This window comes from Toxotes jaculatrix, chromosome 11 (assembly GCF_017976425.1).
Source record: "Toxotes jaculatrix isolate fToxJac2 chromosome 11, fToxJac2.pri, whole genome shotgun sequence".
Lineage (NCBI taxonomy): Eukaryota > Metazoa > Chordata > Actinopteri > Toxotidae > Toxotes > Toxotes jaculatrix.
In genome coordinates this window covers 5,089,029-5,105,890 of record NC_054404.1, presented here as the reverse complement: position 1 = coordinate 5,105,890, position 16,862 = coordinate 5,089,029, and the positions used below count along the sequence as shown (strand labels likewise).

The window sequence follows — 16,862 nt, the reverse complement described above, 5'->3', positions numbered from 1 at the left end:
GAGAACATAGAGGAAGGAAGAGAGAGAGAGAGAGAGAGAGAGAGAGAGAGAGAGAGAGAGAGAGAGAGAGAGAGAGAGCGAGAGAGAGAGAGAGCAAGCTTAAAGGGCAGCTATGCATTTAATGACTTTTATTGACCTCTATCTTCAACTAAGGAATTTTCCAGAAATATTGACAGACCTCTAGAGGTTGTTTCCAAAACAGATGCCAGACCATAAAATGAGTTTTGAAAGCCAGAAAGCTCAGTACCTGGCAAAATAATTCCTGAGTCACTCGTATTTATCAACAACTCTTTGCAGATATATCATTAGATTATAGGGTAATAAAATTTTGCAAATCTATTTCTAAAGCTTAGTGCTGATGTAGTTTTTCCCTTTGCTGAGTTTTTTCCCCTAAACTCACCTGTCTCTCCACCTTACACACACGTCCCAGCATGCTCATGCCCTCCAGAGAGTCTCCATCTGGGTGCAGTTTGTCCCTCATCTTCTTATCCACGGGTATCTGGCCTTTTCCCAGAATCTGATCCACCCTGATAAACACACACACACAAGTGTGGGTTAATATATTACAAAATAATGATGCTGTAATATGAGTAGGCACCCAAGCTTCATTTCAGGTTATCCCAAGTCAGGCAACACACCTAAAGCAACAATAGGATGTTAAGATTAGGGTTAGTAAAACACATGACACACATGGTTTGGCTGCATCAGTGCATGTCCAAAATGTCAGTTTTTCAGGTTGTAAAGAAAAACAGCATTTTCAGATTAGATTTTACACAGTATGTAGTTTGGGTTTCATGGGTTCTTGAACTTGAAATGAGGAAGAATTCACACATAAAAACCAACGTGTACCCCCCCCCCCCCCCCCCAAAAAAAATGGTGAGGTTTACAGATACAATGTGCAGATACAGCAAAGATCATATTGTTGCTGTTGCATGAAAACCTCCCTTGGTATTTTATTTTGAGAAGATATTGATGAGTTTAAATAAATGCATCAGACCAGGTTTTCAGGAAATCATCATAGCCTGTACAGGATTATCCCTTGAAAAAAACAGTACTTAATCTACAAGTTTTTTTTTATACAGTGATGTTTGTGTATGCATCAGTCCATCACTGGCTGTTTATTTCATTTTCGATTCCAGCAAAGTAAAAAATAAAATAAATAAAACAAAAGAGGGAAATACCAGGAGGGAAAAACATCGTTTCACTTGAAAGCCACGTGAAATGGCCTTTTTAATGTCAGAGTATTGATCAGGTCAGGTGCTTTGTTCTTTGGCATTAAAATAAAGTTGAATTAGTGAAGTTAATGATTGTACACCTTCACATGCAAATACACCACACGGATTATTTTGTTTTCTCTGCTTCAAACTACATGAATTAATTACACAACTGCACACACAAGTTAGCAACATTCACACACAATAATCTTTCCCCTTTACAGAACTATACATGAGATCTAATGTGGCGATGGTGATGGTGTTACATAACGATGATACGCGTTATTATACATTTGAATTAAATACTAATGTTTCATGTATCAGACAGGGTTAATTAAAATCTTACCAAGTGGGTGGAGTTTAACACATTTGAATAATTGAATTTTAGATAAATTGTAGTAACTTGCGATTGTAGTCGAAAATGCTGTTCACTTTCAAAATCCATTTTCTGTGACTGTTTAAACCTTCTAATACTCACTGCATGCTCTAGTGCAAACTCCAACCACCTGGTGGTGGAAGAAAGATCCCTACGAGCATGTCTGTGTTTGTGTGTGACGTTTCTTAGTCAGACAATTTTGGGGACTGCAGGGGAACTAACTGTCACTATAGGGGAAACTAATGAGATTGTACTGTGGGTAAAACTCAAATGAAGTGAAATAACTGTAACCCTGAGCCAGGGAGCTTCTTCCTGTTGTTGCTGTAATAATAATGCAGGGCAGGAGAGGACATGTTCCTGGGTCGGCTACTCAGGCTGGGACCAGAGCCCGCTGCACTGGCCAGTCTGAAGACAGGAGAAAGACTGGGTCAGATACATCTCTCTTTCAAACACATGTGCGCACACACACAAACACAAACACAAACACAAACACACACACAAACACACACACACACACACACATTGAGGTTTGAAGCACAGGTTCACAAATGAACAGTCACTACGCGTTGGCAATAAATAAAACACTGGCACATAGATATACACAGAGAAGAAGGATGAAAAAGAAGGATAAAATGCTGCTGGATGTAGCTTTTTGTCATTAATGGCCAATGATAACTAGTACTTTAATTATCAATAATGTAATTAAAATGTTCAGTGTAATCGTGCAAAAATAGAAACATCAGTTTTTTTGGCTTTTGTGGTTTTCTTGTCGTGATAAGACTGTGAAAATATCCTATGTAAAGATGAATGACACACCCATAGTGGCCATGCTACAGTGACACAGCAGATGTCCGTTGCAGCACTCAGGAGGTCTGTGTGTATCTACAGCCTTTACCAGTAGACACACTTCATACATACACTCAGAAACAAGCACTATGTTACACCCCAGGAGTACTACTGTCAAAAAAAAAGTCAGCTACAGCACTACAGTTCATTCAGCATTACAAAATACTATGTGACAGTCTGTACTAAGAGCTAAAAACAAACTTCACCTTACAAAAAATAAACGTTTGTAAATGCCCCAAGCCATAACTGAATTGTAGTGCCCCCTGCTGAAACTGCTAACATTTCTAGATTTGCTTATAATTGTTTTCATTGTCAAATTAAATGTCAACACTTTTGATACAGAAACTATTGCCTCTAAATGAGAAGCAGGCTTAAGTAAAAAAAAAAATGTATTGTAAATGACTGAGAATTACTGAAGTTGACAAAAGCCTAATTTGAATAAACAAGTCAGATTATTAAAGTATTGAATTTTCATAAATAAGCAGAGTTTTATGGGTTCAGGTGGATTCTTGACAAGGGCTTTTAAAAGGTGATAAATGCAAAATGCAGCTATAACGTAAAGGTAGCAATGAGTAACTCCTGTTATGTCTACAGACACAGATCAAAATAGAGGTCTTTGGGTGGCTCAAACCAGAATTGTCACATATTTTCCATACATTATTTTACATAATGTATGTCAAGATTAATCAAATGAAAAATATCCAAAAGAGCTGATTAAAGGAGCATTTCCCTTGGTGGAAGAATGAGTATTGACCGGTGGATTTCTCAGACCAACACATCCAGATTCTTTCCACCCACCGTGTCACATCTGTATCATAATTTATTTATTTTTTCTTGTAAAACCAAGTTCATATTCCAGTGTTTGAACTCCCCAAGAACCTCTGCAACAGAGCTGAAACACGTTTTCATGAATTAAACTACAGACAAACCTGGGCCAAATGGCACTTATGTGGAAGTACATACAATCTCAACTTCAGTAAACTTCATCTGTGTGGGAATATATGTAGACTAAAGCAAATGGTAAGTATTATTTGCATGGACACAATTTAGTCAAAATAGGAGGGAATATGAAAGGTACAGTACATTTGGCTGCTGCCTCCTTTTTAAAAGCACCTCTGGTGCCTGATAAGCTTTCTCTGAAAGGCTTGTGTGAAAAAGTTGACACAGCAGCTTCATTTCTGGCATAATGTTGAGTTAATGTTTAACATTTCATCGTAATTAATTAAAAAATCGCACTTGGTGTGACTGTATTGTTTATAAGGAGGAAGATGGGGTTTTTTTTTATAGATCCACAAGTAGGTGAGTAAATGCCATTTGACCCAAGTGTGACAGTTTTGTAAAGTTAGTCGGGGAACACTCGGCGGGCAGATGATGGGGTAGGTCTAACCCCGGTGCAGACTGTTTCCTCCGGGCCTGGCTGTAATATAAATGCAGAGAGGGAGAGGAAAAGGTCTTGACGCGACTGCTGAAAGGCCTTGGAGGGGGACCCACAACAGTGTCTAGTCTGGGAGAGAGAAGAGACACACATGTACGCATACAGTACATACACACACTCTTGGTAAGAAAGACACAGTTGGAGGTGAGATGAAGGTGAAAGTAGAAAGTAGAAAATAACCCTAACCGAACATCTACAGAAACATCCACTTGTACAAGTGTCTGGTACATTTGCGAAGAACAACTAACAGACATCAGTAAAAATGGAAAACATGAAGATAAAAGCAAACAAAATCCAGTAAGGAACATCCAAATATTTAGAAAATTATGATTTTTTTTTAGCACAGAAAGACAGACCAGATTTTGTAGTGTGTGTGTGTCCAGTGTGTCCTGACCTGGTCTGAAGGCTCTTGATCCGACAGAGCATGTCCAGGTGTCCAGCAGAGTACTGCTCTATGACATCCTTCACGTCATAGGGACGCAAAGTCTCCTTAAACTTCTTCTTTGCTACATGGAACTTCATGATCCTACACATGCACACACAAATGCACAAAGACACACAATAAAACATTAGAAACAAAAGAAAGGGACAAAAGAGGGAGAGAGGTGCTGCTCAGAGTAATGTAATGCCAAGAAGACTTAATTAAAAAAGGGTGTAATTACTATAAATGACCAGTAGATGGTAGCAGAAACTATGAGAAATCAACAGAACGATCCTTGTTACAGTTCACTTGTTGATCTTTTTTTGCAGTGTAACTAAGAAAATATTGTTAAAATCTCAAATACCTGAAGGAGTATCTAATGGGAAACCAAAACTCCTTGGTTCTCTTGTCAAATCCACAACAACCAAAATGAATGACTTTGAAACCTAAGTGTAATCCTCTATCTCCCTCTATTTGATGAGCAGACACACTGCTGGGTGAATAATATTGATACAGGTAAAGGGATCTATGCTCTTTGTTCATTTAGATTCCCTAATGGCTTCTGCTTGTCTCCAGTTGCCTGTTTTTCTCACTGCCTGAATGGAAACAATGGTGACAGTTGACCCTTTGTAATAACAGGCCCGACAGGGGAGGGGGTGTCCAACACTCAACCTGACACCCTGGGAAAGCCCAGGGCTGCGGCTGCCCATGGAGGAGGCCTGCTGGGTGGGCAGGCTGGCTGGAATTGGGTGGTAGAGGTGCAGTGTGTGTGTGTGTACACGTGAGTCCTATAGAAAACAGGGGGCTGGTGATGGAGGGGGGTTGATAGACGTCAGTACACTAAAAAACAAAAGCAGGATGAAGTCTCTGCATGTTGAATCTATCAAACCTGCAAATATAACAGAACACGAAAGCCACGACTGACTGGATATTGTTACCAAACTATGACTTAGGAGGGAACATTGAAAAAAGTTATTTGACTAAACTCTATGTAAACTCAAAAAACAAACAATAAACCCCACTACTAATAGAATTTGGAAAAAGTTAGGGAACTGATTTGAGGAAGAAACACAGGATCAGAGATAGATAAGAATTCAACAAAACACCTGAGGATACCACTACAGGTAATTACAGATAATGACATTACTCAAGGTAATTGGAAATATGAATACATAAAGACCTGGTGTATAAAAATGTAAAGCTTTGTAACAGATGTGCAAATATATATTGCTTGCTGTAAGTGTGTGTGTTGAGAATATTATCAAAAAAAAAATTAAAGACATATTCTATTCCATATATTAGCCTGTGTGGGGTAAATATTTTCTTGGTTGGATGAATTATATGTACAATGAATGATTTAACAGTAGAAGAGAAAAAAATGAAGAGAGAAATTGTAAAAGTTGAAAAAATTTGTCTATGGTCAAACTAGTGAAAGAAACTAAGGGAAGAGGACCAATAGGCACAGAAGCGCAAATCCTATTCACTGATTCATTGTTTGAAAAAAGGCTTTTTCAGCCTGATAAGAAGGGTCAATTTTCTAACCCATCTCTAATCTTTTAACTGAAATCTTATTTTACTGAGAGGTGAAAATGGACAGTTTTACAATGAAAAATATGAAGAGGGTGAGAAGAAGCGGTGGAGTGAAAGAAACTGTCGGCGCCAGTTGGATAAACATTTGCTCGCAGGGTGCCGGTGCCAGTGTAAGAGAGCAGGGTCTGCTGAAATGCACTCACGCACCCACACTCATCCATTCAAACACACAAAACAAAACAAAAAACTGAGTGTAGGGCTGCCTGTACCTCCCCTCAGGCAATCCCTCCAACCCAGCAGTAGGTCATATAGGTAAAGAGAAAAAGATGAAGGGAAAAAGAGAAGAAAAATAGAGAAGTACATTTAAGAAAGCATCACTTGAGGAAACCAAACATCATGTGAAACCAAAGTACTCATGGTTGAATGTATGTTTTTCTCATCCAGAATTACATATATAATAAGGAGAAAAAGGACAAGGGTCTGTGTTGTGTTATATTATGGATTCAGTTCACTCTCAAGAAGCTCTGAGGGAACAGATGAGGAGAAACTGTTTTTACCTGAACACTGATGAATCTTCAACAGCCACAATATTTGATAAACTGTCACTAGTTTGCATGTATGAACTAAAAGGCAACTAAAAAACAGGTATACTGTATATACAGTATCTTATTGGCTCCTTATACTGTAGCAGTGCATCCTTCTGTTAGTGGTACTTTCAAGCAGTAATTGAATTCATTTAGTTATTTAAATCCTCACATTCATGAACTTTTCAATCAATGGATCATAGGGAAAGATGGACAGCCAATCAATCAATAAGAAATTTGACTTAACCAAGGGCTCAACTTCAGAAAAAAAAAAAGGAATACATCCATGAGCAACAGCTAACCAATCCGAAAGGGAGGACGCATACACTGACATCACCAATTGACTGGTAACTCTTGAGTTCAGTGAGCTGTCACTGCGGTTTCAGAATCAATGGACACAGGTGAGGAAAAAAAAGTCCTAAGGGAAGAGTTTAAATTATGTGACTAATCAATAGGGTGCCCTTTAACAGTTCCAAGAAGGCACAAAGTAAATAAAAATAGATAACACAGTCAGTCAGAAAAGCAGGAGGGCTTCAGCGGTGTTACAGACAGACGGGAAACACTCTCTTGATTCCAACAAACCATCACACAGAGAGATAATGAACAGATGATCAGATTCCAGATTGGAAACAGGGGAGACAGCTACCCTAGCACTGTCCTAAGCTAACAAAATACACCTAACAGGATGTCTGAAACTCATTAATTGGATGAATGGTATATCTTGTGTGTTTGATTCGTTTAAACCGAAACAGTGTAGAAACAGCAATTAGTGGTTGCACAGGTTAGGGTTATGTTATGTGCCAGACTGTTATCTGTCTGGAGTCTTGTTGTCACCATGAGGTTGCCAGGCGCCCAGCAGAGACTCCAGGAAGTCACCACTCTGGTAGCTGTTTCCTCCCTGTTTTCAGTCTTTGTGCTAAGCTAAGCAAAGCAGGCTGCTGGTGGCAGCTTCATGTTTACCACAGAGACATGAAAGTAGCATCAGTCTTCCCATCTAACTCTCAAGGAACCCAATATTTTTTTTTAAATCTTGAACTTTTTTTTAAAGAAGGAGGCAAAAAATGAAAGCAACAAGTGAATTACAAGTTCTCCAATGTTTCTGCTGTCTGACAGCAGTCGGAGCTCACCTGACAGCTCTGATGACGGCCTTGAGGGGAGCTGATAGATCCTCCACTGTAACATCACAATGGCAGCCCCTCTCATCTAAGGAATCCTCTGTGGTCATGCCTGTGTCCACTGCGAGAGACAAACCATCATTTCATCAATAAATGTAGCTCCGTGCAAAATCGTTTCCAGTCCTAAAACTCATAAAACACTTTGTGCATAGCGGGTCTTGACAGGAGTCTCCAAGAATGTTTCAAACAGATACTATTTTGGCTTTTAAGAGGTGAAAATTTATGCCCCACTTGGATGGGATCTTTAGGAATGGTCAGCATTTTGCCAGCTATGTAGTGTGAGAGAAAAGGATATATATATCTTGAATACTGCCGATAATTACGAGAGTGGGAGACATGGACAGAGAAACAGACAGAGAAAAAAGAGAAAGAGCTAGAGAAAAGCAAAGGGAAAATGGAAAGAGGGTGAATAAAGATATATTGCATATAAGAGGTTAGAAAATCTGTTCAAGTGATACCAGGGGATGAAAGGAGAAACAGGGAAGTTAAAACAGTTGGCAGTTTCATCTATTTCTGCAGGGAATGGTTTGAAGTGTGCAGGGCTCATTTGGAAAAGGTGTACATTACATTATGCACTAATCAGCAGGATTGACCATGATCTGAATCAAAAAACATATTAGGAAAATACAGACTTGTAATATAAAGTGATACCAGTGACTTTCTGTGGATTTGACTGGCTGCACAGCATGTGTGTGCAATGATTAGACCACTTTCAACTCAGTGAGGTGTAACACATTAAAATAGTGGCTCTGCATATACTGTATAAAACAGCACACTATGAGCTAAAGGGTAATTTTGTCAGATGTTGCCTTGGTTGGTTGCCATTTACAGTAAAATGGACAAACAGCACACACACAGTCCCACTCACCATCTGGGACCACAGTACGAGTCTGGCTCTTCAACCTGAGCGACGGCCTAAAACGGGTCCGATCGTTGAAGCTCCAGCTCTTCTGCACTTTAGCCGGGCTCCCACCCATCAGCTCTGTGCCACCCACCACCTCGTTGCCAGGGGAACAGCGCTGGCGGTCGTTGATGGACGTCTGTCTGCTCTTCATGCTCTGACCACGAGGACTCGCCATCCGGACCCGCTCCTTAAAACTCAACTTCTGACTACAGGTGGGGAAGGGGGGAAAAGAAAGGGAGAGCAAGAGGAAGAGAGTAGAGGGGGACAGGAGGATGTGGAAAGAGGGAAAGAGGAGAGAAATACATTGAAAGAAACCAAGAGAAAGATTTGGGGTGGAGGAGACAAAGGGACCAAGAGTGAAGGAAGCGATGATCCAGAGACAGACGGACAGGGAGACAGAAAAGTAGAAAGTGAGTGAAGGATGGAGTTGATAGAGAAAGTGTGTGAGTGACAGAGGTTGGGGTTGATAGAGGGACACAACAAGAGAGAGAAAAAAGGTATGCTGTCAACACCTATTTCCCCTCAGACAGTGAGAAGAGTTCAGAGCGCAGACACAGGGCAGCGTTCTGTCTTTCCCTTCAGACCAAACATCATCCATCCATCTGACATGCCCAAAACACCAGAACAAAGCCAGACGGGCCACCAAGCCACCAAAACAAGACCTCAGTGTTGGATCCTCAAGTGCTGCAATCCTTGATGTATTCATGTGTACACTTTTCAATACAGAGCTAATGAGATTTTTAAGGTGATTTGTGAAGCATGGTAACATTAATACATCATCGTCACATTAATTCTGAGACTACCTTAAACAAATGAGACAGAGCACTAACAGCCCCAAAACTGTGTTTTCCATCGTTTGGGAAAATGTTCTTTACAACATTCTTTTCTGAATTTTTCAAATTGTGATGGCAAATTACTTGCAGATCGATCCAACGTAAGCAACGGGATTTAACAGAAATTTGGTTTAAATTTAACAAAACACAACCTCTGTTATGGTCTCACTCATTCACTGTAATTACACCATGGTACTACATTTTGATGGTGTAAATGCTATGTATAGTAACTTTAAAATTTATCAGTGTATTTACCTTACTGTAAACTTCCATACTATGATATTACTACTAAAACCAAACTTTATTTTTTCATCAATCTTCACCTTCCTCCATCATTTGCTTGTTGTCATTTTAAATTACTAACACACACAGTTCCAGCAACTTTATAAAAATGGAAAACAAAAATGCATTTATTCACTTGATGTTTAGGTCTTTGAAAACCCCCCAGGGGATGCAGAAAGTTCCAAATCAATGAGACTCGCTGCAGTAAACTATCTCTAAGTTAAATAGACCAGCATGCAATGCAGCAGACCAATGAGAGAGAGAGAGATGCAGGGTTCCAAAACATTTTCCATGCCACAGTTTCACACTTTTTCCAGACCTCTGTATCACCTGAATTTTTAATCTGTTTTAACCACTTTAACATGAGTGTTTTTTTTTCCTCCCATATTCCAAAAACTTTTAAAGACTTTGGGAAGTTGTTTTTCATTTTTATCGATTTGCCATGACTTCCCAATGCAATACAGCAGTAGCCATTTTATGTTCCGAATCTCCTGTCTACACTTTCCACTGACAACCACAAATTCTTTCTAAAATACAGTGGAGGGAACTGAAAGATGTTTTAACAATATCCATAATCATCCATTATCACTCTTTCCATCTCTGATAGCACAACATGGCTGAAAAGAGGAGTGCAGCAGTAATGCAGGGAGCATGCAGCAAAATAAGGAAAAGCTGCAAATACCTGCAACTGTACACTGAAATGTGCATAAGTATAGCATATATTGCTGGGGGGTAACTTAAGATAAACCAGGTCCAGCCTCATGAATTGGTAATTTTGTTTCCATTCCTTTTTATTAAATTGTTATGGAACCATTTTCTTCTTATTATTTTTTTTTTACAACAGATGGTTTTAGAACTTCTAAAATAAAAGATCCTAAAAAGAACCAACTTCTGGTCCCAAGAAGCTAAAAATTGATGGTTGTTCATGAATGAAACAAAAAATACTCATGTGGCTGGACCAGGAACAGTTTCTAGGGAGGATAGGGGCATTTTAGCTGGGCTAAGAGGCAAATATAAATATAAAATAAAGGGGAATTTAGACCTTGCATTTTTACTTCTTTACTCTGTGTTTTAACTTATTGCGCGGTCTTACTGAGAAAGCACAACACTGCAAAGATTTGACTCACTGTCATGGTCTGAGTTCTGAGTTTTATATGACAAATTACAAAAAGTGTATATAATAACAAACATGCAATCTGTGGCAAATGTTTAACTTTAAAGGAAGTACAATCTGGTGCATTTTTCCTTAATCTTAAAAACTTACTTTCTTATTGTTACCTTCTACAACCATGCCCATTTTACAGCGTAAATTGGTAGAATTCCCCTTTAATTTGTAACATGGTAACAAAGTCTTGCTTGCGTTCGACAGGCAGCAGGCAGCAGTGGTCGTCTCAAACATTGCCCTTGGCAGGGTAGAAAGGATTGAGGAGGGAGGTAGAAGGAGGTCAAGTTAGGTTTCTTTGTTCTCCTCCATGCTATTTGTTAGTCATTCTCACAGGTTATTGGGCTAAGGGCAGGGCAGAGAGGATGCTGGGTAGTACTGTAGGTACCTCCTATATTTCCGAGTGTACCTTCTGAAGAGCCTCCCATTACTTAGACCCTTACTAGAGTGATGGAGGGAGAGACGGATGGAGGAGAGAATGGAGAGATAAAGGAGGAAGGAGATTAAAAGAGGAGTACAGCAGAGGAAGGAGAAGAGTAACTCTCTGCTGTCAATGTTGATGCACAATAAATACACAGAGAAAGCGCGGGGGACATTTTTCAGGATGGGAATGGGTGAACAGGGATGTAGTGGAAGGTAAACTCACCTGAACTCAGTTTTCCCTCTAATACATTTATGTGATGATGTGAATTCATGACACACATCAAACTACTGTCATCAAACAAAGACTATAGCCAGTTTGAAAGCATTACCCGCCATGTGTACAGTCTGGACTCTAATTTCCACAACAGTTTTGACCCAGCTCTTATCAGTGTCAAACTAGTTATATTTGTTTGCCTGGATCTGGCTCTTCAATCATGCAGGAAATCTCTGAATCAACACCAACACACCCAAATCATGTCTTTTCAACACACAGATTGTCCTGTGACACGCGGTGAACTAACTTCCAGCCTATGTGGCTGCAGTGTTGTTTAAAGTGGCTCTCAACAAAAAAGTTAAATCAGCGTGGTCGAGGAACTGAAAATCTGCATTCACATTGAATTTGATGATTTAAATGAAACACTTCAGCCTAGTTTGCTTAGTTTTGTGTGACTAAGCAGGACTCTTACAAACATAGAAACACATGTTAATCTCTAATCAGAGGCTTACTCACTTTCCTCTTTTAAAACATCACTAGGACTGAAATAAACTTCTGTATCAGGAGATACAAGCACACCCTGGCACACCTGCCTGTAGACATAAACTCCAGATTAAACCCCCATTATCCTTTATTTCATGTTGCTTCTCACTGCCAATATCCAGCGCACTTACACACAGCATGATGTCCGCTGTGGCACTTTGTGGTGCGCCTAATGTTTACTGCTGCTGGTGTTTACAAGTCTGCTTAAACGAAAACCACCAGCCCTTTACCACGGCACCTACCACCACCGAGCAGCCGACAGTCTGTAAAACCACTAATAACACAGAGCGGGGAACATACAGAAAAGAAACAGTGTCATAAAAGTGAGCGTAATTATGATTTCACAAGTGTAAATTGGACTTACTGCAACAAAAGTTTCTAAGAAGGGAAAGCGTAATTAAACACAGCCCTTTAAACAGAAGGATTTCTGGGGGATGAATGTTGTTGTGGAAGCAACAAAGCCTAATTAAATGCTGTTTTGTTTAAGGATAAGAAGCACATTTGCTTGTGTTGCTTGAGAGACTAAACTTCTTCTTTTTTTTTATTTCTGTGTGTGTGTGGCTCTCTTAAGTTTAAATGCCTAAGAAGCTGCTGGCTCAACATAAGGCCCCCAAATGTTGCCAAAGAAGCGCTGCACTGTAAAAACTATACTAGTATAATTAAACTCACAAATCTCTCTCTGTCTTCCTCCCCTCTCTGAAATCCCCTACCCCCCCCCCCCCCCCCCCCCCCTTTTCAACTTCGCTCTGTCTCTCCTAGACTTGCGTTTGATGAGTTATATAAATACCATCCCAATGGAAAAAGTGCGTCATGGTACAGACATGGTACAGACTCCTGTCTTTGAAGGCGTGTGTGCATGCATATGCACACACACACACACACACACACACACACAGAAAAGACAGAGAAGCCCATCGCCTTTTCCTGCATGAGAGTCAAGTGCAGAGAAGGAATCAGTAGTGAAAGGAGCAGGAGAGACACAATCAGAGATGGAGACATGAGAAAAAGTTGGAAAACTGAGGTAAAATAAAAAAAAAAGAAAGAGAAGAAATCTGCTAAAGGAGACACACTGAACCTTTGTAAAAAGTCATTTGAAAATAGCTCTAGTGGTACTTTATTTGCTGTATAGTTGTGGTCGACCCGCGTATGATGAAATAACACATCTGTCTCCATCTCCACATCTCTTGCTGTTTGTCTTTCTCAATCCAACACGATTCAAATCAATAACTGCACTTCAGCAGAGCACTTGAGTGAATGCATTAGCTGCTGTTCTTTCCAGTGTTGACCTGGCGCCTCTGGTTTCCTTTAACAGAACACATCAACCTTGTTACTGCTCAACTGTCCACTGTAATATTGATGCATATGCTAATTATCCTTTCACTGTTCTCTACCGTCTCTTAGTTTTAATGTTTCTTTTTCTTTTCTACTCCCATTCTGGTTATGAAAAAAAAAGACAGAAAAAAGAGCTGAATACAAACATAAATCAAAAGAATGCCATGCCTGCCGACATTTTCTCCACTAATTTGTTCTAAAGGGTAAATGAGCGTTTAGCCATTCACTAAATCAATCAGTAAAACAAGCAACGAACAAATAACACAATCAATATGCCCCAACCCTTTGGTGGCAACAACAATCTTTGCTATCCATTCACCATTACCTGGTTAATGTCAGCAGACAAACAGATAAATAAATTAATGAATTCACCAAATGAACTGGACAACAAAAAAAAAAAGGACTAAACAGGCCTGCAAACAAGACAGGAGCAGATTTGACAGTTTCAAAGATGTTGTGACAGAACATTAGGAATATAATGGAATTAAAATTGCATCACATGTTGAGTGTGTGTGTTTGTGTCTTTGGAGGAATGTGCTGAGAGTGATACAAACCTGTAAGTGGTCTCGCCCTGCTCTTTCCTTCAAGGGTTAGTGGGAAAAAAGAGGAGGGGACAAAGGGAAAAAGATCAGTTTTCCAGAAGATTAAAAAAAAACAAAACAGCTTTATACAGACATTTCAATTAATGGATATGGGAGGCAAGAGGGCCAAAAGGAAGCAAAAGAGAAAGAAACTTTAATTCAACAGGGTTTATTATTTCCAAGCACATGCAAGATATGGCCATGCACGGTAGGGTTAAGCATTAGCTGAAAGACACGCATGGAAATCAGAAAGGTAAGGATCTAAGTGTGCGTGATCGTGTGTGTGTGTGTGTGTAAGCAGTTAACCACTTAATTGAATATTAAATTGTCCACTTTCTTTTGTTAATGCTGAACTGGCCTCTGCTTGCACATTTCTGTTTGTAAGAACCTTACTGGCATGTGAGTCTTTTCTACAATAAACATAAAAAAAATATATACACAGTCTCTTAATTAATTATCATTAGCAGAGTTTTCAAAGAACTTAACAATACCTTCCAATGGGCCTCACAGCGAGGAATATAACCACAAACTGTTGATGCTGAATTGGGAAACTCTAAAGTGTAAATATCTTCCTGAGTGTGAAAAGAGTGTTAAAAACCACTTGTGCTTAGAAAGCCATCGCTGACTACGAGGAAAAGGTTAATAAGGACACACTTAAGTCACAATGCTGCATAACACTGAGTCACATGATAGAAAAATGGAAGAGGAACTGAAGCTACGCTGATGAAGATGAGCAGACACAAGCTGAGGAGGAGAGGTGAGGAGAAGGGATGAGCAGCAGCGGCCATGTTTGTAAGTCTGTAAGTTGTTACCTACTTGGCGGGGCTGCAGGTATGCAACGCCTTCAAATGAGGCTTCCAGGTAGCAATGGAAACCGAGTTCTCATCAGCAGCATAACTACGCCAGACACACTACGTGCAGAGTCGACAGGATAAATAAAATAATGATAAATGAATCAATTAAAGGGGTCAAGTTTGGGAGAAAAAAAAGGGAGGTGAGGGAGGAACGTATAAGTTGAGTAGGGAAGTGAGAGAAGGAAAGTGAGGAGGGGAAAAAAAGAAAAAGCTGATTAGTTTTTTTGGGTAGTGTTGATGCATTGGGACTGAGGGTTGTTGGAGGGAGGTGGGGGCGGTGATGGAAGTGCTCGTGGAGGTCGTGGTGGTGGTGGTGGGGGGGATACATGCCTGAGGGGGGGGAGGGCGCTTTGGTAGTGGTGCCAGGTGGCTCTGAGGTAGGGACGAGCACCGTCGGTGGAGTACAGACGCCAAGCCGCCTGGGTGGGGGAGGGAGCAGAGATGGACAGGACGCACACACACATTCACAGGTGCACATACACAAACACACGCACATGACACAGAAGGGCAATGGCACAAACTTGGTGAGGAAACAGGGACTGAGACTTATGTGAACATTTAACATACGCAGGTCGTTTTAGGGGATGTAACCAACTGGCAGCCATATTGGAGGTCTTCAGTAAGGCCATAAAGTGTGGATTGTTTATGGGAAATAATCTTTTCATTAAGTGCATGACTTGGATGTTAGAAATCACAATTTTCCCAACATTAACCAAACAGATTTGTGTCTAAACCTAACCAACACTAAACCATAGAGGTGAAAGCTTTATTCAGTTCTGGAAGGCTCTGGAAAACAATGGAAACCTGCAGCTAAAGATGTGAAATCAGAAAACGCTAATGTGGAAGGCACTGACAAACGACTCTTAAGTTTCGACTTTAAGTTTGAAGGCCTTCTCACTATTCTGACTATATTAAAATGTACATCCACCGTAGGCAACATTTTAAATCCAACAGAAACTAGTCACATTTTCAGTAACTATTTTCGAGTTAAATAATGGCTGCGAGAGATGGGTTAGATTTAGAAAACTGAACAATATTTGGGGTGTGTTTTAAGGCCTTGACCCTGGCTAAAGATAAGTAAATGGCAGGGATATTGGACGCACATGATTCTGCTCACCAGGTGTTTGCATGCACTGAGGTGTTCGTACACATCTTTCGGTGCTGCTCAGACTCTAATTTGGAAACAAATTTAACAGATTATTCCATTCTGCAGAAATGACAATCACTTTAACAGATTGTTTTCTTTACATCTCAGGCCATTATTTACTCAAAGCCAACTGAACCTCCATGATGGTGCCAGGTGTGGTTACAAGATTTGTGACATGACTGGAAAGCCTTTATATAAACACTTTACACAGACAGGGTGGGAAATGAACACCAGCCACCTGCCAAATGCTGGTCAATTTTGGCTGTTCCTTGTTTTGTCACTCCAAAGTCTACTTTAAAGTCATTTGGAGATTCAATCTTGTTCTAAAATTACATTTTGTAGACAAAATAGTTATTGGAGCAGGTGAAATTTAGGATTGACCAGCTGCTGAGGCCTGAAGTCAGTGGTAACATCCTGCCCTGCGTGCAGACAGAGACACAGACACACGAACAAACGAACAGTGGTTTAAAGCAGGGAGAGCTGTGTGTGATGGGGGAGTGACGTGACGGATAAAGCAGTAATGTCATCCACATATTTAACACATCAAAGCTGCTTCCAAGTTTCCTTTTACCTGTTGAGGAAAATGTTATGAGCTTGGCAGATAACAGACAGTGACCAGGTGCTTGACACAAATCCAATAAAACAGAAACCAGATCAAAACAGGCAGGATTAATTGCTCCCTCAGTGGGTTATTTAGGATCAGTTGGGCTCCAATTGGTCTTCCTCAAGCATCAACAACTGATAAGTACTGATAACAGGGAGGACAGACATAAATTTAGATTTAATTCAGTTTTCACATAAGTGTGTATCTAAATATCTCACCAGTGTCATGGTGAATTCTGGGAAAGCAGCAACACATGGTGAGACAACCAGACAGATTTCAAACAAATCCCCACTTTTTCCGTATCCTCTAAACCTCTTATCTGGTAGTGAAACAACAGTGAATGCACTCCTAGTGTCCTCTATAATAAGTGACTGTATTATAATGCATACACGTCCATTACTA

General features: G+C 40.1%; 1 protein-coding gene across 1 annotated transcript in view; it reads right to left on the bottom strand.

Moving 5' to 3' along the window:
* Window positions 1–16,862, bottom strand: part of kcnq5a (potassium voltage-gated channel, KQT-like subfamily, member 5a) — an 85,559-nt gene that overhangs the window by 4,593 nt on the left and 64,104 nt on the right. The window contains exons 8-13 of the mRNA XM_041050409.1: window positions 14,672–14,766; window positions 13,829–13,855; window positions 8,450–8,691; window positions 7,534–7,642; window positions 4,266–4,397; window positions 401–527 (exon numbers count right to left, since the gene is read on the bottom strand). Of these exons, the coding sequence (XP_040906343.1) occupies window positions 401–527; window positions 4,266–4,397; window positions 7,534–7,642; window positions 8,450–8,691; window positions 13,829–13,855; window positions 14,672–14,766 (732 nt within the window). The remainder of the gene's footprint in view (window positions 1–400; window positions 528–4,265; window positions 4,398–7,533; window positions 7,643–8,449; window positions 8,692–13,828; window positions 13,856–14,671; window positions 14,767–16,862) is intronic.